Below are 25,239 nucleotides of genomic sequence, written 5' to 3'. Positions count from 1 at the left end.
TTCTCTGATGGGTAGTTGACCGGGTTGGCTGCTCGTGCGGGACTGCTGGACAACGGGAGAGCCATAGTCGCTGGTGAATCCGTTGGACTGGGCAAAGCCATCGCCATTCGACTGCCCACCAAGCGGTGGGAAGTCTTCAGGTCGATCTCCCGATGCATGCTGCGGGCGATGAGGATCGTAATGATCGGAAGATTGTTGAGAGGGTGCTGTCGAGGGGACTCTTTGCTGAGAGGGATGTTGCTGCTGCTGCTGTTGTTGCTGCGGCGCAGAGGGATGTCGAATGGCCGTGCTATTCCAGCCTGCCGCGGAGCTTGGATTACTTTGTTGCGGTCTCGGGCCTCCAGAGAGGCTGGGGAAATCGCTGAAAGAAGAGACGTCAGCGTTCAGCGACCGCGTTTGATCAAGAAGCGAGGGGCTCGTGTGAGGAATCGGAGAGGGTACTCGCGACGCCGCGCGAAAGACGACAGAGCGTTTTCCCCTCCGCGAGCGAGCCATTTTCGTCATCTCACTTCAGTGCAGATGAATAGCATGTTGCAAGTGGAGGGGTTTGTGCAGAAGAGGAAGAGCATGGCAAACGCGCGCAGAGCCAAAACATGCAGATACCCGCCGGCTCCGTCTCGCATGTCCGGGAACAACTCACCTCATGTCAATCGGGCCCTGACTGTTCCCACCACCCATGACCTGCGCAAAGCCAGACAGCGCTCCAGGACGCGGTTGCGCACCCAATCCAGGCGCCGCACCACCAAGTCCCGCAAACGCTCCTGCAGCAGCAGCTCCTCCTCCTGGTGTTGTCGCCGCTCCTCCTCCTCCGGCTGGTGATGCCTGCAAACCGAAACCACCCCAGCCTCCCGTACCGTTCCCCAGCGGCGGCTTCTGCGAGTTCTGTAATCGCGGCGTGGGACGAGAGGTGGCTTGTGAAGCGGCGTAGGAGTTCATGGCGGGGGAATTGACGGATCGGATGGGTTGGTGTTGCTGTTGTTGTTGCTGTTGTTGCTGTGTGGCGGCCGTTCCTGCTTCATTGCCGCTAATGTCAGCTTCTGCGTCGGAGGTGGCGTGGTATGCGTCGTGGGCTAGCAGGTCGTTGGCCGACTTCCACTCTGGTCTGCGCCTGCGCTTCCTCGGGAAAGTGTGTGCGGCGGCCATGGCAGGAGTGAGAGAAGCGAGGTGCAGTGCTGGTGGGCTTGCGCGGAGGGATGAAGGATGTGAAGAGAGGCGAGGGCGAAACATACCTGTGCGATTGTTCATCGCTCCTTCCCTCCCAGTCACCGAATTGCGTCAACACTCATCTGCCATTCACCGCGCCGGTGGATCGCGTCAAGTCGCACAAGGTTCCTCGGTGGGACAATACCGAATTCGAGAGGGTGAAGGTGTCGGGAGAGGTATTGATATGGGAAGACGAGATGTCGAGGATGCAGGTGTGGTGTTCACTTTGCCATGTGGGGTGAGCAGAAGTCGGCCTCTCGCGCCAGCATGGATGGCTTGGCGTCGCGACCTGCAGCTCGCTAGCGCTAAGTTGCGGCGAAACTCAGAAGGCTGAACGGTTGGAGACACGTCATGTTCACGGCTAGATGAGACACAGATGGTCAATCAAGAGAGAAGAGTGGATGTGCGAGTGCGTAGTCTAGTGAAGGAGTGCATACGTCGTCCTTCATCGTGAGAAGAACAGCCTCAATCAAGGCCACACTCAAAGAGCAGAGCAGAGCCCTCCTCCTCTGAACTCTCATGAATCGGTGAACGCTTGACCCAAAGAACATTCAAACCAAACGCAGTAGACACAACAGCAACACCCCAATCACGTCTCCTCCCCATCCCTCGCCTCCATCTTCCGCCTCGCCGCCAGAATCATCTCCTCCCTCCTCTTCCTCAGCCCCTCCGCCCGCGCACTCTTATCCGCACTCCATGCATTCCGCTGCTGCTCCTCGCTCGGCACAGCCTCCTTGCCCTTCCCACTAATCCGCGACTGTAAATTGTACCTCGTGATCAGATCCGGCTGGCCGAAGGCATTATGTCTCTTGACCGCACCACCGCCATTACCACCCGCTGCCCCCGCGCCGGTCGTAGACGAGCTGCCCGCCGGCAAAGGCAAATTCGGCTGAAACGAAGGCGGCGGACTCTCCAGGCCACGCCCGGCCAACACCCTCTCCGTCGTAGCCGCCACATTCCCCCCATTGCGATGCAAATCCCACGCAATCGTCCTCCGGTCCAGCTGCGGGAACATAGCAGACACCTGCTCCACTTTGCTGACGTCTATACTGCGGCCGCGCGATGTGGAGGAGGAGGAGGAGGAGGTGGTGGTGGTGGAGGGTTTGTTGAGGAACCAGCGGATGGCGAGGAAGCCGACGAGCGCGACCGCGATGAGCTGCGGGATGTTGATCGAGGTGGATGTGCCCTCTGCCATTTTGAGGAGGCGCGCGATGTGCCGGATGAGGCTGCGTGGGTCTCTTGGGGTGCTGGGCAGTGCTCGTGTGAGCGGGGATCGTGTGGCCAGGTTTGTCTCTGATCTCCGGGGAGATCTGTTGCTCGCGAGGTCCCAGGCGGGTGTCGATTACTGAGAGGACAAGGGCTTTAGGTGACTTTAGTGTGCGGATTTTGGCGCCGTTGGATTGATGGTTGGCAGGGATGGCAACGTCTGGGCGTGAGTTGCAGGTAGTGTGATGATGTGGACGATGGAAGTCCAACGAAGGCGGCGTCGCCCGGCTCGGCTAAATGATTTGCCGTCGACTTCACCTGCTCGTCCCCCCAGTTCATTCACTCTGAACACGCAAACTCGATGCAATCAACTGACTGATGGACGTGAATGAGACAATACTTGTTCAAACCTGACACACTCATCACTATATTTTGCCCAGCGTCACATAGTCTTCACCCCCGTCTACCACTGCAAAGGCTCCTCCTTCACCTCCCCGCGATTCGTCTTCGGTACCGGCGCCGCCTCCACCTTGACAGCCCCAGTACGATGCCGACTCAAATACCCACTGCCATCCAACCACGGCGTCTCCTCCGACCGCTTCTTCTCAAACTTGGCAATCTTGTCCCCATTCTCCATCGTCAAGCCAATGTCGTCCAGGCCATTGATCAAGCAGTGGCGTCGGAAGCTGTCGATTTCGAACTTGGTGATTTCCTTGCCGTCCGCGTCTTTGATCGAGTTTTGCTCCAAATCCACTTCGATTTCTTTGCCGGCGACGGCGTCATCATAGATTTGTCTCAGCGCTTTGTCGTCCTCAATGACAATGGGCAGCATGCCGTTCTTGAAGGTGTTGTTGCGGAAGATGTCGCCAAACGACTTGCCGATGAGGCACTTGATGCCAAAATCCAGCAGGGCCCAGGGTGCGTGTTCACGAGAGCTTCCACAGCCAAAGTTCTCGCCGTAAGACACCACAATCTTGGCCTTGGTGTAGGGTTCTTTGTTGAGGATGAAGCTGTCATTCTTGCTTCCGTCCTCATTCCAACGCCACGCATAGAAAAGACCCTTTTCCAGACCCGCCTTCTTGATGGTCTTGAGGAATTGCTTGGGAATGATTGCATCGGTGTCAATGTTGTTTCGGTCAAATGGAACCGCAATTCCTTTGAGCTGGGTGAATGGTGCAATGCCACCGGTGGACGGCGCTCCCGTCTTGACCGTATTGCCCGTGCCATCTTCCGGTTGGTCGAGAATCTTGTCGAGGTCGACATCCGAATCCGACTCATCGACTTCGGGCTTGATGTGGGATGGCGCCGACTTGGACTTTGGCAAAGCTTGCTCGTAGTCGTCCAATTTCCGAACATCAGCCAGCTTACCAGCCAAAGCGGCCGCGGCAGCCATGGCAGGCGACACCAAGTGCGTGCGGCCGCCAGCACCTTGACGACCTTCGAAATTACGATTGCTCGTACTCGCGCATCGCTCCTTGGGGGAGAGCATGTCGGGGTTCATTCCAAGACACATCGAGCACCCCGCTTCTCTCCATTGGAATCCGGCGTCAGTAAAGATCTTGTCCAAGCCCTCAGCCTCGGCTTGTTTCTTGATCAAACCCGAGCCAGGGACGATCATGGCTTCTTTGAGGTTGGGAGCAATCTTCTTGCCCTTGACAATGTGCGCCGCGATGCGAAGATCCTCTATCCGGGAGTTCGTGCACGATCCAATAAAGATCTTGTCGAGTTCGATGTCGGTCATCTTCATTCCAGCCGTCAATCCCATGTACTTCAAAGCACGCTCGCAAGCCTCTTTCCCGTTCTTGTCCTTGAAGTCGTCCGGAGAGGGTACAACGCCGGTGATGGGAACAACATCTTGAGGGCTGGTGCCCCAGGAGACGGTCGGCTCGATGTCCTTCGCATCGATGAAGATCTCCACGTCAAATTTGGCGTCGTCGTCGGTGCGCAGGCTTTCCCAGTACTTGACGGCTTTCCTCCACTCTGCGCTGTCGGGCTTGGGTGCGAGCGGGCGGCCTTTGAGATATTCAAACGTCGTCTCATCCGGAGCCACCAAGCCGGCACGTGCACCACCCTCGATGCTCATGTTGCAGATGGACATGCGTGCTTCCATGCTGAGGTCGCGAATGGCACTTCCACAGTACTCGATTACGTGCCCAGTGCCACCGGCTGTGCCGATCTTGCCAATGACATGGAGGATGATGTCCTTGCTGCTCACACCAGGCGCGAGCTGGCCATCGACCTGCACGCGCATGTTCTTGCTGCGGTTCGTAAGGAGGGTCTGCGTTGCGAGGACGTGCTCCACCTCGCTGGTGCCAATGCCAAAAGCCAATGCTCCAAAGGCTCCATGGGTACTGGTATGGCTGTCACCACACACCACCGTGGTGCCGGGAAGGGTGAAGCCCTGCTCGGGACCAATGATGTGGACAATGCCTTGCCTCTTGTCTCCCAGGCCAAAGTAGGTGAGCTTGAAGTCCTTGACATTCTGCTCCAACGTCTCGCATTGAATGCGCGAGTCCTCTTCTTTGACAAAGTCGCTCACGCCCTTGAAGTTCTTGCGTGGGCTGGTGGGCACATTGTGGTCGGTGGTGACGAGGGTGCAGTCGGGCCTCCTCACTTTGCGACCGGCGTTGGTCAGGCCTTCGAAGGCTTGGGGAGAGGTCACTTCGTGCACGAGGTGACGGTCGATGTACAAGAGGATGGTGCCATCGTCTTGCTCGTTGACGATATGGCTTTCGAAGACTTTGTCGTAGCTGCGGTGATGTAATGGGTCAGTACCGACACTCATAAGTGGGCTCGCGATGGGAATGGCGTCTTACAGCGTCTGAGGCCCTTTTACAGCTCCAGGCATCTTGATTGACACTGATAATCAGGGTTCGTAACGTAGGGAGGAGGGGGATGGGGAGTTGAACAACACAAACGGCGGACAAGACACCTGAAATGTGTTTCTTGCTGCGATATCGGCGGTGTGGAGAGCACTTTCCTAAATCTTGCGCCTTCCTTACTCGCCAGCTTGTGATTCGTCAGGCCCCGCCACCGTTTTAAGCCGGATTACGTCGATCATGCGCATGACATGCGACCTTGACGTTCAGGCAACGACACATTCCTCCGCACACCTACACACACCTGCATTGTCTTGGATCCTTCCTTCCCTCGCCATTATGAAGTCGTCCGTCATTCTCACGGCCCTCGCCGGCGCGTCGCTGTCTCAAGCTCTGTCCATTCCATCCGGCATCCAGGACGTTCTCGCCCGCTTCCAGGCACAGACGCCCCTCTTCGAGGCGGAACGGTACGCCATCGAGCTCGCGCCGGGCGATGTGAGATGGGTGACGGAGGATGAGAAATGGGCGCTAAGAAGAGAGGGCAAGAACTTCTTCGACATCACCCAGACGCCGGAACTGGGCCTGAACCGGGTCAGTGCTGCGAAGAAGGTCAAGTACCCGAAGCACATCGAGCACAACAAGACTGTGTCGAAGCTGTTGAAGCATCTGGACAAGGACCACATGCGTTCGAATCTGGTCACCTTCTCCGACTTCCACACGAGATACTACAAGTCCGATTGGGGGAGGCAGTCCTCGGAGTGGTTATTGGAGCAGGTCAATCAAACTCTGACCAACGCTGGAGCCGGTGTTGCGGTGGCTTTCAAGCACGACTGGGCGCAGAGCAGCATCATCGCCACACTGCCCGGCAAGAGCGACAAGACTATCGTCATTGGTGCTCATCAGGACTCCATTAATCTCTTCCTCCCATCCATTCTCGCAGCACCCGGCGCGGATGATGACGGAAGCGGCACAGTGACGATCCTGGAAGCGCTGACGGCTCTCCTGCACGACAAGGACATCTTGCACGGCAAGGCGGAAAACACTCTTGAGTTCCACTGGTACAGCGCGGAAGAGGGCGGTCTGCTCGGCTCTCAGGCCATTTTCTCCGCCTATGAGAAGGAGGGCAGGGATGTGAAAGCCATGCTGCAGCAAGACATGACGGGATACACTCACGGCACCCTCGAGGCTGGCGAGCCGGAGTCTGTCGGCGTCATCATGGACTACGTCGATCCCGGCCTTACCGAATTCATCAAGAAGGTCGTGACCAACTACTGCACCATCCCATACATCGAGACGAAGTGCGGCTACGCCTGCAGCGACCATGCGAGCGCGAGCAAGGCCGGCTATCCGAGTGCGTTTGTCATTGAAAGTGACTTTAAGTATTCGGACAAGAAGATTCACACCACGGAGGACAAGGTGGAATACTTGGACTTTGACCACATGCTGCAGCATGCCCGACTGACTCTCGGCCTGGCTTATGAGTTGGCCTTTACGAAGTTCGACTGAGTGTTGTCGGATGACAATCTAGTATGGGCACTGAGTATAGATCTAGTAGTCGAGTAGTATATATAATGCAGAGTGTGGATCCGAGAGACATCAAACTTCGATAAAGCAGACTGAAGACTTTCTGTCACGTGCAATTGAGTTTGGACAGCTAACCTCATTCGGGAAGCGCCACTGCCGCTCCTGTTGTTCCTGCATCGTCTAGTCTTGGCACTTACGATCCCAGTCTCGAACCTCAACATCAGTCGCCAATCTTCCCTCTCCTTCGCGCCCGTCCCAACGAAAGCAGCCATCGGCTCGCACTGTCAATCCCGATCTCTCGCCCTGCACGAATCCATTCGAACCTCCTGCCGCGTCTGCCCACCATGAGGTGCGGCCTCCTTTCCACCCTCCTCGCCCTCTCCCCCTTCGCCCTCGCCGACGTCGAATTCGTATCTCCCGCCGCTGGCGCATCAATACCCGCCGGCGCCATCACTGTCCAATGGCAGGAGTCAGGGACGGCGCCGCTGATCAGTACATTGGAGAGCTACACGCTGCAGTTGATTGTTGGGGGAAATGTTGTGGCTGATGCTGTACGTGGTTCTGCCTCTTGCGCACCTCTGTGAGGGCGGTGCACGGTGCTTGCAAATGAGCTGACAGGAGATGTGATTGTATAGCAACCTCTGATAAACATTGGGGCCGCGCAAGGGTCGTTTACGGCCGGGAATGAGGCCACGGGCACAATCTCACCTGCTCTCGCGAGTAGTCTCACAAATGGATTGTAAGTGAGGTGCTACACAACAGTAAAGGAAGATATACCGGGCTAATACTGTCTCCCCTCTGCAGTTACCTCCAGATGATCTCCACGGCCAAAGATGGCGGTACAGTGACAAATTACTCCGGCCGCTTCACCATTACCGGCATGACGGGCACCACCGCCGCCGTATACGTCAAGCAAGTGAATGCGTTGGGTGGGAGCACAGCTGGGCCAGCTACAATTGACGATGTCACGCCCAACGCCGATACACCAGCAGGAGGCAAGGGAAAACACACCACCACCCCAGCGGCAGCGGCACCGGCAGGAGCAGCAACTCCCGCTGAAGATGCAGCAGAGTTCTCCATTCCCTACAACCTGCAGACGGGCCTGGCGAGGTATGCTCCGATGCAGCCTGTCCCGCCCACTCAGATCACTGCGAACAACCCCACGCCTCTGTTCCCCACGAGTGCTTTCAACATTGCGCAGACCAAACTGCCGCCCGCGAGCATCTTGACGACATACACGCAGGCGCAGACGTTCAGCGTGCAGAGCATTCAGAATACGGTATGTTTTGTATGATTGACGTGATGGCAGACTGAGACTGACGTGGGTTTGCTACAGATTGCCGCCGCGCCCAATCCGAGTGACGACATGGCGAAGTTTTTGGCGAGGTGGAAAGACTAGAGGTGGACTTACAGGCCTGTACAAGGGGACGATCGGTAATCCCGATTCATCATGTATTCATGTTTCACGCATTTCGGCAGGCGTTTGAGCTGGAAAGGAGGGACTGGTCTGGCAGGCGTCTCTTGAGCGGGAGTGTGTGTAGATGTGTGGAATTGTTGATCTGCTGTGTATGCTTGTATGCTACAAACACGCAACATTGTCAATCAGAATCCGCGGAATGAAAGGAGAGTGAAGGCGAATGCTTCTCAGCGGGTACAGCCGCGCGGCGACTTTTCAAAGCTTGCCGCCGCATCAACCTCTCCAATGCTCCTGCTCCCTTACACCCAAGTCTTGGCGCAACTTGGCGATGCCAACGGGGCACATGCATGCAGTAGTAGACGCCAAAGCAGGAATTGCGCTGCACGGGTAAGTTGGGGGCAGGTCATGCTCATCCCGGCCTTTCATCTTTCTCATCGTCCCTCACTCCTACGCATCGTCGTCTATCACCGCCTCCTCTTCCGCTCCGCAAGTTCTGGATGACCGGCCACCTAACCTCACTCCCTTACCGCCAACTCTTCACATCCTGTGCGTTTGGCTTAAACAGCAGCGCCTCCCACCCTCCTGTCACGAGAAATGAGCAGCAGCCAAGACAACACCGCCCACCCGACACCATGGCAGAGAAGCACGGGCATCAGCGTCTTCAAACGCAAGACCTACCCGCCCAAAGATGAAAAGGCCAGCAACCCCGAGCAAGAGCAAGAGAACGTCGAACGCGGAGAGGGAGGCGACGCACCGCCCCAACTCGAGCCCGTCCGCACATCCTCCTCCCGCTACAGCATCGCTCACGACGGCGAGAGCGGACGCAAGTGGTTCCACCCCCTTCACTTCTTCCGCATCTGCTGGACCAGCTCGAGCCATGTGTCGCAATGGACCAACCTGCTCTGGCCCTTTACCATCGCCGCGCTCGTGCTCTACTTCAACTACAAGAACCATCCTACCTGGATCTTTGTCACGGCCTACATTGGCATGGTGCCGCCGGCGAATCTGCTTGGATTCGCTGGTCAGCAGTTGGCGAGAAAGATTCCAAAGGTCATTGGAGTGATTCTGGAAACGACGCTGGGCAGTCTGGTCGAGATTATCCTGTTCATGGTGCTCATCAGCCATGGGGACAAGAATATACCTGTCATCCAGGCGGCGATTTTGGGATCGATTCTGGGCAACATGCTGCTCTGCCTCGGTGCGTGTTTTCTCCCACATCCCCAACGAGTCCAATGCGCTAAACCTTCTCAGGAGTCTGCTTCTTTGTTGGCGGCATCTTTCACCCTCAACAGGTCTTCCACGAAGCAATCAGCGAAGTGGGTAGTAATCTTATGCTCGTCGCTGGCATGGGCCTGATCATCCCGTCCGTCTACTTCAACGCTCTGTCCAACAATGCTCGCGACCCCATCGAGATCGCCGACATCGACTACCGAATCTCCCTCACCCAACTCATCCACAACACGCGACAAATCTCCTACGCCGCCGCCGTGATCCTCATTGTAGCCTTTCTGATGTACGTCTGGTTTCAGAGTAGATCTCACCACGGCTTGTACGAAGACATTCTGGAAGCCGACGAGGAGCGGGATCACGACCGGCACCGCGACCTAGCAAGGCCTAAGCTCACCTTGACCGAGTCGCTGGCGGCCGTGGCCATTGCCATCATGTTCGTCGCCTTCATGGCCGTCATCCTCGTCTCCGAAATCGAATACGTGGTCAAAGAGCGCGGCGTCAGCGACCACTTCATGGGCCTCATCCTCGTGCCCATTGTCGAGAAAGCCAGCGAGCACCTGACCGCCATGGACGAAGCCTACGACAACCAAATGAACTTTGCCCTCGCGCACGTCCTCGGCGCCAGCATCCAGACCGCCCTGCTCAACACGCCGCTCGTCGTCTTCGTCGGCTGGGGCCTCGGCACTAACATGGACCTGAACTTCCAGCTCTTCGACTCCGTCGTCCTCATCCTCGCCATCATCGTCGTCGGCAACTTCCTTAGGGACGAAAAGTCGGATTACCTCGAGGGCGCGCTGTGCGTGTTTGTGTACATTTTGATTGCTATTACCGCTTTCTATTACCCCAATCCGCACGAGGTGAGCGTGGAGAGTGCGAGTGAGGGCTCTGCTAGGAGCTTGGGACTTGGTTGAAGCGAGCGATGATATTATGGAGAGACGACGGCATTTGCATCCATGGTTTGGCCAAGCGAGTATCGCATTGCATTGCATTAGGCAGCATCAGGAGATCGTCATTCATGACACGGCTGCAGAGGTAGCGGGCTCTCATCCTCATCAAACATCAAGTCATCGCGTCCGAAACGGCACCTCCAAGTCCGACTGCCCCTCTCATCCTGGCCCCAGCCTACCCCAACCATCCCACTGCCGCGAAAGGAGATACATGCCCACGGCAATCGCCAGAAAAATTAAGATCCGGAGCGCGACAGCCCCACAGAACCTCAAATCGTCCTCGGGCCACGGCCGTTCCTCCTCGCGCCTCACAGCGTGCAATTGATACGGAATACTGCCGTACGCGTGGTTTGCGCTTGTGTCGTCGACGTGTGTGTAGATGGGTGGGTCTTGGTGGTGGATGTGGTGGTGCTGGCCTGGATGAGAGTGAACTGATGAGTCGATGTGCGAGTGGCTTGCTCCTGCGTCGGCGCCGGCTCCGCCTCCGTCGGAATGCATTTTGTTTTTGGCTTATTGTTTGTTTGGGAGAGTGGAGCGAGTTGATTTCATCATGAGGCTTCGGTGAGTCGTCTTCTTCATGAGGCTTGTGTGTGAAGGACTACGAGTTGAGCTTTGATTGCCTCATCAGGCGGCAGCGATCGGCGGAGGTTGGCCTTGCGTTGTGAGGCATCAACAGACAAACACGTGATGACTACAACAAGGCCCAGCGATACGGGGCTACGCGTTTCAACTGCGCCAAAGGTCTCGACTTGCAGCGCGACAGCTTGCGATCAGCGCCGCTGAGGACAATGTACCTTTGTCACCGCCTACTCGCCGGTTGAGACAGCAATTTCCACGCGGTTCCCCGGAATGTGGTGGCGCTCGGTGCGAGTTAACCACGATACTGGAGTTACTGATTGATGGACGCCGTGACACTGGTCGCGTGCGACAGAAAGAACACACTCGCGTGCCACAGATCCGTTCGGGCAGATGCAGTGCTTACTCGCACGCGCCTTGATAGACCCTGCTCACCATGAAACACCGCGCAACTGCGAAACACTGGATTGGGTTTATATGCAGCAACAGCCCGTCGGTATACTGGGTACACAATATTGTACCAAGTACACACGGTACGTACTTTGTCCTCCAACTGTCAAATTTCCATTCGCCCAGCTCGATGCGATTCGAGCCATACAGCAGTGTAGTCGACCATTGAAACCGTTGGAAGTTAATACCATTCATTTACTACCCAGCCACTCACACTGATTGGATCGCCGTTCGTGGTAGGTCAGTGCACCCCATACTCGGCGCCCAGCCGTTTTGGGGACGAGATGGACCAAGTTACCCGATGCAGTGTGCAAGGAGAGCGCCGAGTGACACAGGCGGCGGCGCCCCAGCGATGATCCGACGCGCGCGCGGTGGAACTCAGCATCATACATCAGCGGATCACATGAATGGCATGCGCCCAAAGAGGAAGGACCGCGGTGCTGGAGACGACCGGGGCCGGGCGCAGGATTGGCCCTACCCCAGCTTCACCCCGCAACTCGGCCGTCATCGCGCAGCATCGGTCAGTCACTTCCCGGCCCTCCTTCCGTCCGTGCTGCTCGGTTGGTACCCACTGAGGCGTTAGCGGCAGCCGCTAGCGCGTATCGAATATGGAGATCGGCCAACGAGCTTCGAGCAAATCGCGAGCCGCACAACCCGATGTTGCTTTGTTTACGTAGGAGGCCCTGCCCGTCCCCAGGCCAGGAGTGGGGCCCCGACCAACCGCACACCCGCTTGGCCCATCTGCTTCGCTTTCCGCTTCCGGAGAGCTTGAGATGCACAAGGCGCCAGAGCAGCGCGGGCAAGCTCTGGGGGGATGGGGGAGAGGCGATGGCGCGAGCGTGTGCACGTCCATCACCGATCGCTTGTTTGATGATGTGCGAACGGGCCTAGGGAGCACAGGAAGCGTGCGGAGCCGTGCTGCTTTCGCGCCGGAACTCCGAAGCACAATAATATCCCTCGCTTGCCCGCGCTCGCATCTTCTCTTCCTCTGCTCTCGTGTCTCTTGATCCCGAGTCGTTTCTGCCGGTCACTTCTATTCTTCCATCACCCCAGCGCAACAACATCTCAACTCCTTCCACGTCGTTGATCCATCATCATGTCGGACGGCCAAGACCACGCCAACAACAACGGGGGTACGTGCTGCACTCGTGCGGCATCGGGCTGTGTTTGTTGATGTGGCTAACATGTCGGACAGGCTACCACCTCGACAGCAACCATGACCCCGAAGATGCGTTGAGGAAGATCCGCACCACGGGCAGCTTGTCCATCTCGCCCGAGCTCTTCGAGAAGATCTATCTCTCCCCGCAGAACAAGGTCGCCGGTGAGCTTCGCAAGACTGTCGGTAACCCGACCCCAGTGTATGTTTACCCCCCTCTGGCTGCTTAACCATGTTCCCAATCTAACCCCGTCTGAAGCGCGCTCGTCGGCTTCTTGCTCTCCCTCTCCCCATTGTCCTTTGATCTCATGGGCTTGAGAGGCTCTGGTCCCAGCACCGGCTCCGCCGGCATTGGCTTCTACATCGGCTTCGGCGCCGTCTGCATGTACCTGGGCGGTGTCGGCGAGTGGGTTCTCGGAAACACCTTCCCCGCTACTGTCTTCATCTCCTTCGGTGGCTTCTGGACCGCCTTTGCCTTGACTCTGACCCCCTACACTGGTGCCATCTCGAACTACTCCACCAATGGCACTCTTGCCGGTGGCCTCAAGAGCGCCGAATTCGCCTCCAGCTTGGGTGAGTTTTGAAAAGTGTCCTTGGATCACCGTAGCTAATTTACCCTCCAGCCTTCATCCTGGTCTTCATGGGTGTGCTCTGCTTCGTCTACCTGCTCATCGCCCTCCGCACCAACTTGGTCTTCGTCCTCATCTTCCTGCTCCTCGTCCCATCCTTTGGCTGTCTCTGCGGCTACTACTGGAACGCCGCCAAGGGCATCATGAAGCCGGAGTTGCTCGTGACCGCCGGTGCCCTTACGTTTGTCATTGACGTTCTCGGCTGGTACCTGGTTATCGCCATCTTGCTCGCCGCCGTCGACTTCCCCTTCTCCCTTCCCGGTAGGTGCACAGCCGCCACTTTTTGACCCCCATCTCATTACTAACCCTCCACCAGTCGTCGACTTGTCCCACCTCATCAAGGGTGCCAGCGACCGCGCCCGCGAACGGTCCGAGGCTTAAATCGCGCAAAGCATCAGAACGCGGAAAGCAGAGGCGTGGCGTCTGTTCTGTTTGCCTTGTGTTTGCGCGTGCAGTCTCTTTTGAAATACCCCCCGAGTCGAGTGAGAATTGCGCGGTCGCGACTTCACACTTTTGGCGATGCCTTCGCACGGAAGCACGGAAGGAGGAGGCCCTCTACTCGCGCGTTCGCTGGTTGGATGTCGATATGTGAAAGCTCCTTTTTTTAATGTAGCTGTTGTTGTTCTCCCTTTGGAATGGCAACGCCCCCCATATTAATATCCTATACCCATCTATGTACATCTATGTCTGGCTTGCCCTGCGTTGACTTTTCCCTTGCCTCCTTCATTGGTTCCAATCATTGTGTCCAACCGGTTCTCTGTGCGTACCTAGGTTCCATGCGATACTTACTGTTTGGTCCTTACCAAAATCTCCATTCCGTCGCCCCATTCATCACCCGTGTATAGGGGGGTGAGGAATGCATAACTCCGGAAGTCCGCTGACCCGCTCCCTGCGCCCGCCGAGGCAAGGGGGAAGGATGTCGGATAGACCCCACCGACCATCTCCATCCATGAACCGCGCATCGCGCGGGCGGGGGAGAGCTTTCGGAGGTTCGTTAGAGCTCCCCACATCCTTTTGCCCCCCCCCCCACCCCTTGTCGATCTCTTGCTGCGCCAAGAGGCCGGGAGCTATGAGGGGTGATTTGGAAGACTGTGTGCATAATAAGTTGGAAAGTCTGTTGGCGCGGGCGGGAAGGTGTGCCTGACTCGAGCGGCCCGACGATCAAACGCTGGTGTCCACCTCCGGGGATCTTCACCATGCTGTGACGCAATTGGTGTGGCATTTTTCTTTTCCGAATGTAGTATAGGCATCGTCTGGAAAAGGCGAGGGAAAAAAGCAAACATCAATACGAGCAAAGACATCACGCGGTTCGATATTTGCTCGAATAACGAGTCATTGTACAGAGAAGGAGATCGACAGCGATCAAGGATCCCAAAAAGAAAGCAAAGATTCCAGAGAGCAGAGCTCGCCGTCGCCCCCGCCCCCATTAGAAAGAAAGACAAGCAGTCATGCCGCCCATCACGCTGTGGTTCTTGCAGGCTTCGCGCTGCATCCGCTCTGCATGGCTTCTCGAGGAGCTGGGGCTGAGGTACGCCGTCAAGTTCTCCGAGCGGGAGAACGGGGTGGCGCCTCCTGCATTCAAGACTGCTGCCGGTGGGCTGGGCAAGTTTCCCACGCTGCAGGACGGCGAGACGACGGTATTTGAGAGTGGCAATATCACTGAGTAAGTCTGAATAAGCGGCATGCACGCAGCCTTGCCGGGGATCCCCTGCCTCGATTCTGGATGAATGCCGATAGGGCGAGAATAGGTTAGACTGACTCTGCTGACATAGATATCTCTGCGACAACTACGACAAGCAAGGCCGCCTGCTGCCCCTCGTCGGCAACCCCAAGCGCTACGAGGTGCTGCAATGGATCCACGCCGCAGAAGCCACGTGGGCGCTGCACGGCATCACCATCCTCTACGCCCGCTGGCACCAGAAGGACGGCGACGTGGCCAAGACGGAGGAGGGCATGAGCGGCAACATCCGCAAGGACATGGACTTCCTCGAGGCGGCGCTGAAGCAGAGCAAGGGCCGGTTTTTGCTGGGGGATGAAGTCACCGCTGCGGACATCATGATGCACTTCTCCGCCACGTTTGTGATTGCGAGAGAGCTGGGGGTGAAGAAGGGGCAGCTGCCGACGGTGGAGAAGTGGTTGCAGGAGTGTGAGGCGACGGAGAGCTATAAAAAGGCGGTGCAGACGACGGGGCATAAGTTGTAAGTACAAGCAGTTTCGGAGGGGAACGCATGTGAATACATGGGGGTTCACTCGTCCCCAATATAGAGAGTCGCAATAGATCTGAATGGATTCTAGTTCGTGGAAGAAATGGTTGTCAGAGTCACGTGCAGCGTGAGATCATATCAAAGTCGACAAGGGGTGATTGATGCGTATGAGCAGCCGTCCTGTAAATATTGCGTGTACGTCCTGCGTAACAGAGGCGAAACGCATCTATTGCTGCAAAAGGAGCGGCACAGTAGGATATCTCATTCGTAGCAGCACTCGTTGCTGAAGGCTGGGGGCATGTGAATGACTAACACTGACATCACTCATCACACTTGCGACTTCGCACTACGTGTCGTGTCCCTGCACGCTTGCAACAAGACAATCTCACCCACCACAATCCAATCCACGTCAAAATCCAGACTCCCAATCACCATTCATAGCAGCAGTTCCCACTCGAAGCAAACATGCCCGCCCAACAATCAGCCGAGTTTAAGAAGGCGGTGGAGGAGAGCAGGAAGTTGAAGGCGAAGCCATCGGATGATGAGTTGCTGCAGGTTCGTCTTGTTCTCGGACTCCACGCGGCTGGCATTGTGTGACTAATTTGTTTGCTTGGTCTGTACAGTTGTACGGTCTGTTCAAGCAGGGCTCGCAGGATCCGCCGTTCGAGGACTCCCCCAACCCGGGCATGTTTGATCTGAAGGTACGTCGTTATACATGACTCGAAAGCAGGCGGCGCTATGCTGTCGAGCCGCCCGTACAGAGACGGTAGCTGAGCTGTGCTGACTGCTCGCGTTTTTCATCCAGGGCAAAGCCAAGAAGGGTGCGTGGAAGAAGATTCATGATGAGGGCGTCTCGGCCGAAGATGCGCAGAAGAGATATGTCGAGCTGGTGGAGAAGCTCAAGGAGAAGCATGGATTCGAGGGTTAGAGGATGGATGTTTGTGTCGTATGACCAAGAGCTGGCATATGGAGGGCGTTGAGTGGAAGATGGTGGCTTTCCTGCGGGATGAGCAGAGCAAGACGAAGCTTGGTCACTTCATTGTTGCTTCGGTAGGACATGGAATGCCAATGTGTTATGGCCTTCAAGCTGTATCGATATTGAGGGGAAGACGCTCCATCTATACGTAGTTCAGACGCTTCGACCTCACCACAAGGCCTTGATTCTCGCTGCATTCACAGGACATATCACGTGATACCACTACAGATGCCTGAGGCCACAAGCTCTGTCAACCTTGGCAACTTCATCCATCGACATCAACCACCCTTTCTTCCACTCGCTCAAAAATCGTGAGACGGGGAGGAAGAAGCAGCCATGGCCGACCCGCACATCCACACCTACCACTGCATCTGCACCGAACTCGTCCTGGCCCTCTTCACGCCTCTGGAAAACCTGCCGAAGCGGAAAAGCGACGGCGCGCGCATCTGCAAAATCGCCAAATCCGACCTGCCCGTCCCCGCGGGCGTCGTGCTCTCCGGCTCTACCCTCGATGCTGAGGAAGCAGTCGTGCTGAAGCTGGACGACGGTTTCGAGAAGCGCTTCTTTGTGCGGTGCGGGCGCTGCGATTTGAGGGTGGGGTATCGGCTTGATCGGAGTCAATTTGGGGAGGATGAGGCTGGGGTGCGGTCGGACGTGTTGTATTTGATGGCTGGTGGGTTGGTGAGTACGGAGGATATGACGGCTGGAAAGAAGTTGGGCGAGAATGATGGAGTTGGGGATTGAGCGTTGGAATCTTTGGGTTCATGGCGGTTATGGGTTATGGACGCAACGCCCGAGACGACAGACTACGACATCACATCGAGACCGGAGCTGAGGACCAGATTGAGTTACTCCGACGAACGAGAGTCTCGTCTTTGGTTTCAGATACATTGGAGCGAGTATGCCTCGAAGGCCACGTTCGCGGATCGACCACAGCTCGCTGTGAAAACGCGGACAACGAAGCATAATGAACTGTTGGAGAGACAGCTACACGAAATACCACCGTGCCTTCTTGTATTGTGTGATTTGCCCACGCTCCCATTCTCCATATTTCTACGTCAAGGGCCGGTGTCAGCGGCGAGATGCGGGTTGCGTGGGGTGTGGTGAGATGGTCCGAGCGTAGCTTTGCTCCATTTGCGCCGAGGCGAATCCGAATCCAGACCAGGCGCCGAAGCGCGAGTTCATGAGACTCCATCTGTTCACTCCACCCACCACGTCCTCATCCCCCCGCCATACCCCTTCGACAAGCCGTGTTGTTGATGTACTAGTCTGCGTCTGTCCCATACCACGACCTCGCATACATACGAATCTCCCTGCTGGACAGCAGTGGTGACGAAGATGGCGGACACTCTGCCGGCCGGCGTAACGACTGCGCCCGCGCCTCAAGAGCAGACGCCTGGCCATGCGAGCTTCAGAAGGTATGGCTCGGGAGAATGGCGATGGAAACGCAATCGATGCTAACCCTACCACAGACAGCGCGCTTCCCGAGCTTGCGAGGTACGTATACCTATATGCAGACGATGCTGCTCTTACTGACAGACACAACTACAGACATGCCATGCGCGCAAGGTACTTCACCCTCTGAATCGTTCGTTTCGTCTACCGACACACCTACTCACCACTCCCACACTACAGGTCCGCTGCGACGCCGCTAGTCTCGGTGTTCCCTGCACGAATTGTGTCGCCTTCCAAATCGAATGCAAGATCCCCGCCAAACGGAAAAAGAGCACGGCGGCGAAGAAAGAGGCCAGGTAGAGGCAGAACATGACAATCACTCGCTGGGGACACTGCTGACTGCTTCTAACAGCGAGTCGGCGGATAGATCGGCCATCGACCCGGAGTTGTCTCCCAGCGTCCAGAGCGATACCCTCCCCCGCCGCGAGTCCACCAACCCTAGCTATGATCCGAAATCAATCGGAATCAATGTCCCGTCTGGTATGCCCGAGACCGAAGTGTCCGAGGCGTATGCCGCGCAACAGAAGCTGCACAACGGCACGTGGGTGCAATACATGAAACCCAAGTTCGCGCGCGCCCCCATCAAGGAAGCCGGTCGCGTGGCCTACCTCGGCGAGTCTTCAAACCTATCTCTCCTCGTCCAGGATCGCCACGGGACTACCGACGTCGTCCACTATCCGCTCCCCGAGAATGTGCGAGGCGCACGAGCACGCGTGGATGAGCTGGACCAGGTCGAGATTGATATCCTGCACCAACGCGGCGCCTTCTTGCTCCCACCCCGTGCGCTTTGCGATGAGCTGGTCGAAGCTTACTTTCAGTGGATTGCGCCCATCGTACCGGTGATTAATCGTTCCAAGTTCATGCGTCGGTATCGCGATACCAAGAATCCGCCTTCCCTGCTTCTCCTGCAGGCAATCCTCCTGGCGGGCTCGCGTGTCTGTTCCAACCCACAACTCATGGATGCAAACGGCTCGACCACCCCTGCGGCCATGACTTTCTACAAGCGAGCAAAGGCTTTGTTCGATGCGAATTACGAGGATGACCGGGTGACTATTGTTCAGGCATTGATTTTGATGGGCTGGTATTGGGAAGGTCCTGAAGGTAGGGTTGAAGCTGATTCTGCACGTTGTTCCACGCTAACGTGGACATAGACGTCACCAAAAACGTCTTTTACTGGAGTAGAGTGGCCGTTATTGTCGCACAAGGCTCTGGCATGCATCGAAGGTGAGCTGGTCGATATTCTTCCGTTCGACGCACGTACTAACCCCACGAAGCGTGGAAGGATCTCAACTTAGCAGAGCAGACAAACGCCTGTGGAAGCGAATATGGTGGACGCTCTTCACCCGCGACCGCTCTGTTGCTGTCGCACTCGGCCGACCATGCTGCATCAACATCGAGGATTCGGACGTGGAGATGATCACCGCCGACGACTTTATCGATGATGAGGGCGATCGGCCGGCTGAATACCACCCGGACCCGATTCACGTACAATTCTACCTCAACTACGTCAAGCTGTGCGAGATTATGGGGCTAGTGCTCGCGCAAAACTACTCGGCCAACTCCAAGGCCCGAGGCAATAACGCTCTAGACCTGATGTCGAGCGATATGGCATTGGCCGACTGGCTGAAGAACTGTCCGCCCGAGGTGATGTGGGAGCCACATCGCCATCACTTCTGGTCTGCTCTGTTGCATGCCAACTACTAGTGCGTCCTTTCCCAACTTATTGTTATACAGGGCGCTAACAGGCCTGCAGCACCACCCTGTGTCTTCTTCACCGAGCGCACATGCCACCAGCTGGGACAGCCGAGTCGCGTAACGGATTCGCTGAAGAGACGGCATATCCTTCGCGGACCATCGCCTATCAGGCCGCAGGGATGATAACGTCAATCATCGAAGCTCTGCAACATCACGATCAGTTGCGCTTCACTCCCGCGTTTATGTGAGTACGGGTATTGCCAACTTGATGGACTGAGATGCTGACGCCCCATACAGTGTGTACAGCTTGTTTTCCGCCTTGATCATGCACGTTTACCAGATGCGCTCCTCAAACCAGTCCATTGTCGCCGCTACCCAGACGCGATTAAACACGTGCATGACGGCGTTGCGCGACGTGTCGAAAGTCTGGCTGGTCGCCAAAATGGTCCACACACTCTTCGAATCGATCCTGGGGAACAAGGCGTTTGAAGAGCGGCTTCAGAGAGCGGCGGGACGACGCCATACCAAGAAAAAGGGTGTCAACGGCGCCAAAGCCAAGGACTCGCCGCCGCCCAGCAATGGAACCGCGGACGCCCAGAAGAAACGGAAGTTTGAAGACATGGAATTCGGATATTCCAACGGTCCGCCCGCGCCGCAAATGTCGTATGAGAGATCGCGACCGCAAAGCCCCGCCGCTCCGGAAATGCCACGGTCGTCGGGGCTCAGTCCATCCCCCAAACAAGGCGATACACTGCTCGGCACATCTCGAGCAGGCAGCCGAGCCATGACCCCCTTCAATACCAACATCTTCTCCTACCCCGGCACGCCTCCCGACTTGTTCCTCCACACCCGCAACTCGCCCAAAATCTCCGAAGACCTCTGGCAAAACTACCAGCCCGGCCAGCTCTTTCCCCCGGAAGCGAACGAAATGTTTCCCGGACAAGGCATGGTCGTCGACCCGGCGCTGGTCGATAATTCGGCTTCTGCCGACGGCGGTCAGCGTCAATACACGCCTTCCGGCCTCTCTTCTCAAGCGCCCGCCAACACCGACCCCTCCACCTTCCGCCAACAGCTCCAAATGTACTCTCAGCAACAGCAGCAGCAACAGCAACAGCAACAGCAACAGACCCAAGATCCGAACGGCTGGAACCAGCTGCCCACCACCATGGCTGGTGCGGCGGGCGGTCAGCAACCCGACGACCAGTGGAGCACGAGCAGCAGTGCTGGTGGGCCTGTCGTGCCCACGACGCTGAACATCGGGGACTGGTTTGAGTTTTTCGGGATTGGGAATGGCGATTTGGCGTCGATGAATTTGAGTGGTTTGGAGGGGGTTTATGGGTGATTGCCTGCCTTGGCCGTTCGCTTGTTGATTGGCGTGGTTGCACGTTCTGTCAAGTGGGAAGTGGGTGTGGTTAAAAACGGTGTAGGGGTGTGAGGACGAAGATGAATAAATTGGGCGCGAGGGCTGCGCTTGGAGGATTGTATGGATATCATGAAGACGACATGTTGATATGATGAATAGACCTCATGATCGTATCTGACATGAAACAAAAAGGCTTTTTACCCAAATGCAAGCTTCGCCTCCTTATGCAAACCCAACCAATATCTCATCCCAAATCATTAGTCTAGAGAAACCCACCTCACGACCTACAAATTCCCCCTCGCCTCCTGCTCCCTCTCAATCGCCTCAAACAAACTCTTGAAATTCCCCGCGCCAAACCCATCGAAATTATTCCGCTGGATAATCTCAATAAACACCGTCGGCCGATCCATCAGCGGCTTCGTGAAGAGCTGCAGCAAGTACCCGCCCTCGTCGAAGTCGATGAGGATGTTGAGGTCGCGGATGGTGGTGAAGGACTCGTTGAGTTGGAGCCCGGCTTCCGCTAGGCGCGCCGACATGGAGGTGTAGTATGTGTCGGGGACGGAGATGAATTCGACGCCGCGGGCGCGGAGGTTGGTGACGGCGGAGATGATGTCGGGGGTGCGGAGGGCGATCTGGGGGGGTGATGTTAGTGGATAATTAGGAGTGGGGGAAGGGGATATGACTTACATGCTGCACGCCGGCGCCGTTGTAAAACTCGACGTACTCCTCAATCTGGCTCTTCTTCTTGCCGTGCGCCGGCTCGTTGATGGGCATCTTGACGACTTCATTCGGCGACGCCATGACGATCGACTTGAGCGCGGAAAACTCGGTGCAGATATCATTATCGTCGACAGACCAGAAACGATGGAAACCCAAGCACTGCTCGTAAAAATCGCACGCCGCCTCCATCTGCTCCCAATCCTGGTTGCCGACGCAGTGGTCAATGGCCTCGAGGTCGACGGCGGGGAGGAAGGCGTTGATGGGGTCGTTGGGCGTGCTCCAGGCCCGGTAGCCGGGGAGGAAAGCGCCGCGGTAGGAGGTGCGCTGGATGAAGGTGTGGGTTGTGTCGCCGTACGTGCGGATGGAGGCTTTGATGATGCTGCCTTCGTCGCTGGATTCCTCTTGGGGAAGCATGACGGATTGCGCGCCGTTTTGCACCGCGCTTTCGTACAGCGAGCGCACGTCGTCCACTTCGAAGGCGACGTCTTTCACGCCGTCGCCGTGCTTGTCGAGGTGGTCGTAGATTTCATCGAGCAGTTTCTGCTCCTTCGGGGCAGCGCGGACGGCTGTCTGACGGGTGGAAGAGCGCACGGGGGAGGTGAAGACGAAGCAGACGTTGCCGTTTTTTACAACATGGCTGGCGATGTGGCGCGAGCCGGTTTCCAGGCCGCGGTAGGCGACGGGGTGGAACCCCATGCGCGTCACGTAGTATTGGGCGACTTGCTTTGCGTTGCCCACCCACCAGGTGACGTGGTCGTAGCCGCGGTAGTCCACTTGTTGGGCTGCTTTTTGGACGCCGTCGGAGTAGAGGGGAAGAGAATGGCCATTCTCCGTCAGGACGGAGGGGAGGAGAACAGCGGGTGCCATGGTGGGAATGAGATGGAGACGGTGTACAGAGTAGGAGAGAGAGATGGAGAGATGGTGGGAGGAAAAGGGAGACACTCAACTGCAGTGGAGTCCTTATATGGATCCATCATCTACTCAGCACAATCTGATGAGCCCGCAATCCCCGTTGCGTGCGCAGCGGCTGGTCATCTGCCGTCAGACAATGTGCGGTTTTGAGGCAGAGCCGAGATGTTGTCGGCGCGGCTTAGCTCTGAAATGCACTTTTCTCGGCTTAAGACGTCACGTGATGACGTGCAACGCTCGGCTTTGCGTCTCAGCCGTGGACTGCCGCCGCGAAATCCAACGTCAGCCGAAGTGGCAATAGGCCGAATGATGGCATGCTGCGCAAAGGGAAAATGTGAGCCGCGTGGAATAAATGTACTTGGATGCCCTCGCGTGTCGTATTGACATTTCCACGCGCTCGACCAGATACATTCCTCAGCCAGCAAAATGAAGCCATCTCAGCTTTCCGCCGCCGACGCCAAAATCCTCACCCAGGTCTTCGATCCGGAAAGCGGTCCGGCAAAGGCAGAAGTCCTCGTGGACCCCTCGCTCCCTCAAGACCGCCATGTCACAACACCAGAGCTGTTGGCGGAGCTGCGAGGGAGGGAAAAGGCCGCGATCATAATGATCGAAGCACATGAAACTTCCAAAGAGCACACTCCCGCCGCCAAGGATCAGGCATACCGGCAGGCGTTGAGCCTTTTGGACGAGATTGTGCAGCAATACCCCGACTATGCCTCCGCGCGCAACAACAGAGCGCAGCTACGCCGATGGCGATTCGGAGATCGCAACACGCTCTGCCAGCGCCGGACTTCTCGCGACCTCGAACGCGCCGAAGCCGCTTCCTCCGCTGTGCGTGATCTGCAGCAAGCCGTATCTTTGGCTTCCCCCGCCAGACCACAGGACGCCGTGTCACCCGCTCAAGGCAAGCTGCTGGCGCAAGCGTATACCCAGCTGGGCGCCCTCTACCTCGCCGCATCCAAGGATCTTGCCAAGTCAGATTTCGCCATCGAAGATGCAGAGCTGGCGAGCTGGACGCATGAGCGATTCGAAGAGGAAGCATCCCGTAGCTTCTACCTCGGCGGATTGTACGGGAATGAAGTCGCAAAAGCTCTTGCCGTGCACACCAACCCTCACGCCAAGCTGTGTGGCGGGATAGTCAAGGAGGCGATGCGGAAGGAGTTTGCGCAGGTCCTAGCATAGCCAGCATGACGTGAATGAAATGACGACCCTCAATTCCACCGCACCCCAAACATCCTCCCGTGCTTCCTCTGATCCCCCTTGGACGACCTGTCTTCCAGGTAGTACCGCTGCTTGCCCGGCACATCGAGCGCCAGCATCCAGTATTCAAACTCTTTCTCGCCCGAAGGCCGAATCATGTGCAGTGTCACCGTGCCCTTTGCCTGTTCACCTTCCACGTAAAAGTGCATGTGCAAATGCTCCGTCCCCATCTTGTCCGTCTCTACTCTTGACGCTATCGTCCGGTTCCTCGCCCATCGACTCCACGACGGCTCCCCGTAGGCCTTGATGTCCCGCTTACTATGCAGCCCCTCACCAGCCAGCAACTCCCTGCACTTCGGATCACCACGTACTCGATCGGCAGCACGATTGAAGACGGCGGTCTTGCTGTCGGAAGAGAAGACTTCGAGCCACAGCACCGTCGCCACGCCCCCGGTACCAAGGATGCCTACCAGCAGGATTCCAAGGTTGAAGGTCTGCTGCGTTGTTCGAGCCGCCTTCTCTCCCGTGCTGAGCTCCTGCCATGGCACGCGGCCGGTGTCGTTGACGACGGTGACGGCGCGGCGGCGAGCTGCGGAAGCGGCATCAGTGGCTGCCGGTCTGATGGAGTGGGGAGGTAGTGGAGTGGTAAGTGCTGCTGGTCGCAACCCCGCACGAAAGACGAAGAGGGAGTTGTGGAGGGGCGAGAGGGATGTTTGGGCGATGGGCCTTGTCAGTGAGACCGCCATGGTGCGAAGTGATGTAGTGTGCTGACGGTGTTTGACTTGAAGTTGCCGTCGGAGGTTTGTAAATGCAATGTTTCGCCGGTGGAGGAGCTTCGACAGCTGCCACGACCGCCGCCGTGGAGCCGAGGATTGCCCGAGATCCGACCGCAAGGCTTCAATCCCGACACATCGATTGGGCAGTTACCGCCGCGCACGATCAACGTTGTTTGCCTTGCACGACAGACATCCTTCATAGAGCTCATTATAGGCGCAGCGCTCGCTGCGATTGGTAAGTATCAGATCGCGTATGACTGGCGAAGACAACGTTGTCTGCAAACGTGCGACTGACTAAGCCGGCTAAGCCTTATTTGTGTCCTACGCACCTTGCAGTCTCTCTGGTACCAAAGCTCACTTCGCCCTGGATGGACATCAACGAAGCCTGGTGCCTCCAATAACGAGCTCTTATGGATACATCTCTGATGAGAATTGATATGGTGTCTCGTCTGCTCCACACTCGAGCAGCTAGGGCTATGAGTTTGTCGTCTCTCTTCGCACAACGTGGCGCGACTGCCGAGCTCTGTGATCTACTGGCCGATGGCTAGAGGCTCACCGAGCGATCTGGCCAAAATACGTAGCCGGAAATGGCCGACCATAACACGGGGTCGAGAGTCAGGGTTCTCAGGTAGCCACAAGAGCTGCAGGAAACGCCATGTTTCAAAACGCCATATTTGCCTAGCGCCAGCTGACGAGGCCGAGACTTGGCAAGGCTGCCCCCTATATTCCCCCCACCGCCGCGGACGCCCGCATATGGCAATTGCACAAGCCAACCCGCCCGGTA

General features: G+C 56.9%; 14 protein-coding genes across 14 annotated transcripts; 9 read left to right on the top strand and 5 right to left on the bottom strand.

The window, feature by feature from the left end:
- Window positions 1–265: 265 nt before the first annotated feature.
- On the bottom strand, window positions 266–1,428 carry BDY17DRAFT_351756 (uncharacterized protein; the record flags this gene model as incomplete). The annotated part of the gene is made up of 3 exons (XM_033738210.1): window positions 1,230–1,428; window positions 641–1,013; window positions 266–361 (listed from the first exon to the last, which is right to left on the bottom strand). Coding segments are annotated over exons 1-3 (483 nt in total), but the record flags the coding sequence as incomplete, so codon positions are not given.
- Window positions 1,407–2,651, bottom strand: BDY17DRAFT_292571 (uncharacterized protein). The gene has a single exon (XM_033732846.1). It carries the CDS (start codon window positions 2,396–2,398, stop codon window positions 1,793–1,795), a length of 606 nt encoding a protein of 201 aa, XP_033591472.1. The 5' UTR covers window positions 2,399–2,651; the 3' UTR covers window positions 1,407–1,792.
- BDY17DRAFT_292569 (3-isopropylmalate dehydratase) lies at window positions 2,652–5,363 on the bottom strand. The gene is made up of 2 exons (XM_033732845.1): window positions 5,226–5,363; window positions 2,652–5,159 (listed from the first exon to the last, which is right to left on the bottom strand). Exons 1-2 carry the CDS (start codon window positions 5,255–5,257, stop codon window positions 2,873–2,875), a joined length of 2,319 nt encoding a protein of 772 aa, XP_033591471.1. The 5' UTR covers window positions 5,258–5,363; the 3' UTR covers window positions 2,652–2,872.
- A 97-nt stretch (window positions 5,364–5,460) lies between these two features.
- On the top strand, window positions 5,461–6,845 carry BDY17DRAFT_292568 (leucine aminopeptidase 1). Its single transcript, XM_033732844.1, has one exon. The coding sequence runs from the start codon at window positions 5,469–5,471 to the stop codon at window positions 6,732–6,734; it is 1,266 nt and encodes a 421-aa protein (XP_033591470.1). The 5' UTR covers window positions 5,461–5,468; the 3' UTR covers window positions 6,735–6,845.
- Window positions 6,846–7,096: 251 nt separating this feature from the next.
- Window positions 7,097–8,151, top strand: BDY17DRAFT_321794 (uncharacterized protein; the record flags this gene model as incomplete). Its single annotated transcript, XM_033736698.1, has 4 exons — window positions 7,097–7,303; window positions 7,388–7,491; window positions 7,557–8,031; window positions 8,089–8,151. The coding sequence occupies 4 exons, from the start codon at window positions 7,097–7,099 to the stop codon at window positions 8,149–8,151; spliced, it is 849 nt and encodes a 282-aa protein (XP_033591469.1).
- A 612-nt stretch (window positions 8,152–8,763) lies between these two features.
- BDY17DRAFT_247641 (uncharacterized protein) lies at window positions 8,764–10,310 on the top strand (the record flags this gene model as incomplete). The annotated part of the gene is made up of 2 exons (XM_033730837.1): window positions 8,764–9,367; window positions 9,421–10,310. The coding sequence occupies 2 exons, from the start codon at window positions 8,764–8,766 to the stop codon at window positions 10,308–10,310; spliced, it is 1,494 nt and encodes a 497-aa protein (XP_033591468.1).
- Window positions 10,311–12,347: 2,037 nt separating this feature from the next.
- Window positions 12,348–13,740, top strand: BDY17DRAFT_93390 (GPR1/FUN34/YaaH-class plasma membrane protein-like protein). Its single transcript, XM_033738843.1, has 5 exons — window positions 12,348–12,505; window positions 12,568–12,730; window positions 12,788–13,101; window positions 13,152–13,418; window positions 13,474–13,740. The coding sequence occupies exons 1-5, from the start codon at window positions 12,469–12,471 to the stop codon at window positions 13,536–13,538; spliced, it is 846 nt and encodes a 281-aa protein (XP_033591467.1). The 5' UTR covers window positions 12,348–12,468; the 3' UTR covers window positions 13,539–13,740.
- A 447-nt stretch (window positions 13,741–14,187) lies between these two features.
- BDY17DRAFT_93373 (uncharacterized protein) lies at window positions 14,188–15,666 on the top strand. Its single transcript, XM_033738842.1, has 2 exons — window positions 14,188–14,820; window positions 14,930–15,666. Exons 1-2 carry the CDS (start codon window positions 14,606–14,608, stop codon window positions 15,357–15,359), a joined length of 645 nt encoding a protein of 214 aa, XP_033591466.1. The 5' UTR covers window positions 14,188–14,605; the 3' UTR covers window positions 15,360–15,666.
- A 160-nt stretch (window positions 15,667–15,826) lies between these two features.
- On the top strand, window positions 15,827–16,289 carry BDY17DRAFT_321790 (acyl-CoA-binding protein; the record flags this gene model as incomplete). The annotated part of the gene is made up of 3 exons (XM_033736697.1): window positions 15,827–15,916; window positions 15,985–16,062; window positions 16,167–16,289. The coding sequence occupies 3 exons, from the start codon at window positions 15,827–15,829 to the stop codon at window positions 16,287–16,289; spliced, it is 291 nt and encodes a 96-aa protein (XP_033591465.1).
- Window positions 16,290–16,673: 384 nt separating this feature from the next.
- BDY17DRAFT_321789 (uncharacterized protein) lies at window positions 16,674–17,081 on the top strand (the record flags this gene model as incomplete). The annotated part of the gene is made up of 1 exon (XM_033736696.1): window positions 16,674–17,081. One exon carries the CDS (start codon window positions 16,674–16,676, stop codon window positions 17,079–17,081), a length of 408 nt encoding a protein of 135 aa, XP_033591464.1.
- A 953-nt stretch (window positions 17,082–18,034) lies between these two features.
- On the top strand, window positions 18,035–20,829 carry BDY17DRAFT_247783 (cutinase transcription factor 1 alpha; the record flags this gene model as incomplete). Its single annotated transcript, XM_033730853.1, has 5 exons — window positions 18,035–18,893; window positions 18,944–19,016; window positions 19,067–19,495; window positions 19,546–19,731; window positions 19,785–20,829. The coding sequence occupies 5 exons, from the start codon at window positions 18,035–18,037 to the stop codon at window positions 20,827–20,829; spliced, it is 2,592 nt and encodes an 863-aa protein (XP_033591463.1).
- A 305-nt stretch (window positions 20,830–21,134) lies between these two features.
- BDY17DRAFT_247986 (4-hydroxyphenylpyruvate dioxygenase) lies at window positions 21,135–22,437 on the bottom strand (the record flags this gene model as incomplete). Its single annotated transcript, XM_033730869.1, has 2 exons — window positions 21,135–21,482; window positions 21,538–22,437. 2 exons carry the CDS (start codon window positions 22,435–22,437, stop codon window positions 21,135–21,137), a joined length of 1,248 nt encoding a protein of 415 aa, XP_033591462.1.
- A 199-nt stretch (window positions 22,438–22,636) lies between these two features.
- Window positions 22,637–23,676, top strand: BDY17DRAFT_93253 (uncharacterized protein). The gene is made up of 2 exons (XM_033738841.1): window positions 22,637–22,813; window positions 22,885–23,676. Exon 2 carries the CDS (start codon window positions 22,906–22,908, stop codon window positions 23,659–23,661), a length of 756 nt encoding a protein of 251 aa, XP_033591461.1. The 5' UTR covers window positions 22,637–22,813; window positions 22,885–22,905; the 3' UTR covers window positions 23,662–23,676.
- A 14-nt stretch (window positions 23,677–23,690) lies between these two features.
- On the bottom strand, window positions 23,691–24,425 carry BDY17DRAFT_321785 (TIM21-domain-containing protein; the record flags this gene model as incomplete). Its single annotated transcript, XM_033736695.1, has 1 exon — window positions 23,691–24,425. The coding sequence occupies one exon, from the start codon at window positions 24,423–24,425 to the stop codon at window positions 23,691–23,693; it is 735 nt and encodes a 244-aa protein (XP_033591460.1).
- Between the last annotated feature and the right edge of the window lie 814 nt (window positions 24,426–25,239).

Source organism: Neohortaea acidophila, assembly GCF_010093505.1.
Source record: "Neohortaea acidophila strain CBS 113389 unplaced genomic scaffold BDY17scaffold_3, whole genome shotgun sequence".
Lineage (NCBI taxonomy): Eukaryota > Fungi > Ascomycota > Dothideomycetes > Mycosphaerellales > Teratosphaeriaceae > Neohortaea > Neohortaea acidophila.
Note: the sequence above shows the minus strand (reverse complement) of the source record. Positions and strands in the feature narration are given on the sequence as shown.

What these genes read in the sequence shown, in the direction of transcription:
- BDY17DRAFT_93253 (XM_033738841.1), top strand. Translation starts at nt 22,906, where the DNA reads ATGAAGCCATCTCAGCTTTCCGCCGCCGACGCCAAAATCCTCACCCAG.
- BDY17DRAFT_93373 (XM_033738842.1), top strand. Translation starts at nt 14,606, where the DNA reads ATGCCGCCCATCACGCTGTGGTTCTTGCAGGCTTCGCGCTGCATCCGC. An exon ending in GAGAGTGGCAATATCACTGA is followed by an intron (nt 14,821 to 14,929) that starts GTAAGTCTGAAT and finishes CTGCTGACATAG; the next exon opens with ATATCTCTGCGACAACTACG.
- BDY17DRAFT_292569 (XM_033732845.1), bottom strand. Translation starts at nt 5,257, where the DNA reads ATGCCTGGAGCTGTAAAAGGGCCTCAGACGCT. An exon ending in GTAAAAGGGCCTCAGACGCT is followed by an intron (nt 5,160 to 5,225) that starts GTAAGACGCCAT and finishes ACATCACCGCAG; the next exon opens with CTACGACAAAGTCTTCGAAA.
- BDY17DRAFT_93390 (XM_033738843.1), top strand. Translation starts at nt 12,469, where the DNA reads ATGTCGGACGGCCAAGACCACGCCAACAACAACGGGG. An exon ending in GTCGGTAACCCGACCCCAGT is followed by an intron (nt 12,731 to 12,787) that starts GTATGTTTACCC and finishes CCCCGTCTGAAG; the next exon opens with CGCGCTCGTCGGCTTCTTGC. An exon ending in CTTCCCCTTCTCCCTTCCCG is followed by an intron (nt 13,419 to 13,473) that starts GTAGGTGCACAG and finishes ACCCTCCACCAG; the next exon opens with TCGTCGACTTGTCCCACCTC.
- BDY17DRAFT_292571 (XM_033732846.1), bottom strand. Translation starts at nt 2,398, where the DNA reads ATGGCAGAGGGCACATCCACCTCGATCAACATCCCGCAGCTCATCGCG.
- BDY17DRAFT_292568 (XM_033732844.1), top strand. Translation starts at nt 5,469, where the DNA reads ATGCGCATGACATGCGACCTTGACGTTCAGGCAACGACACATTCCTCC.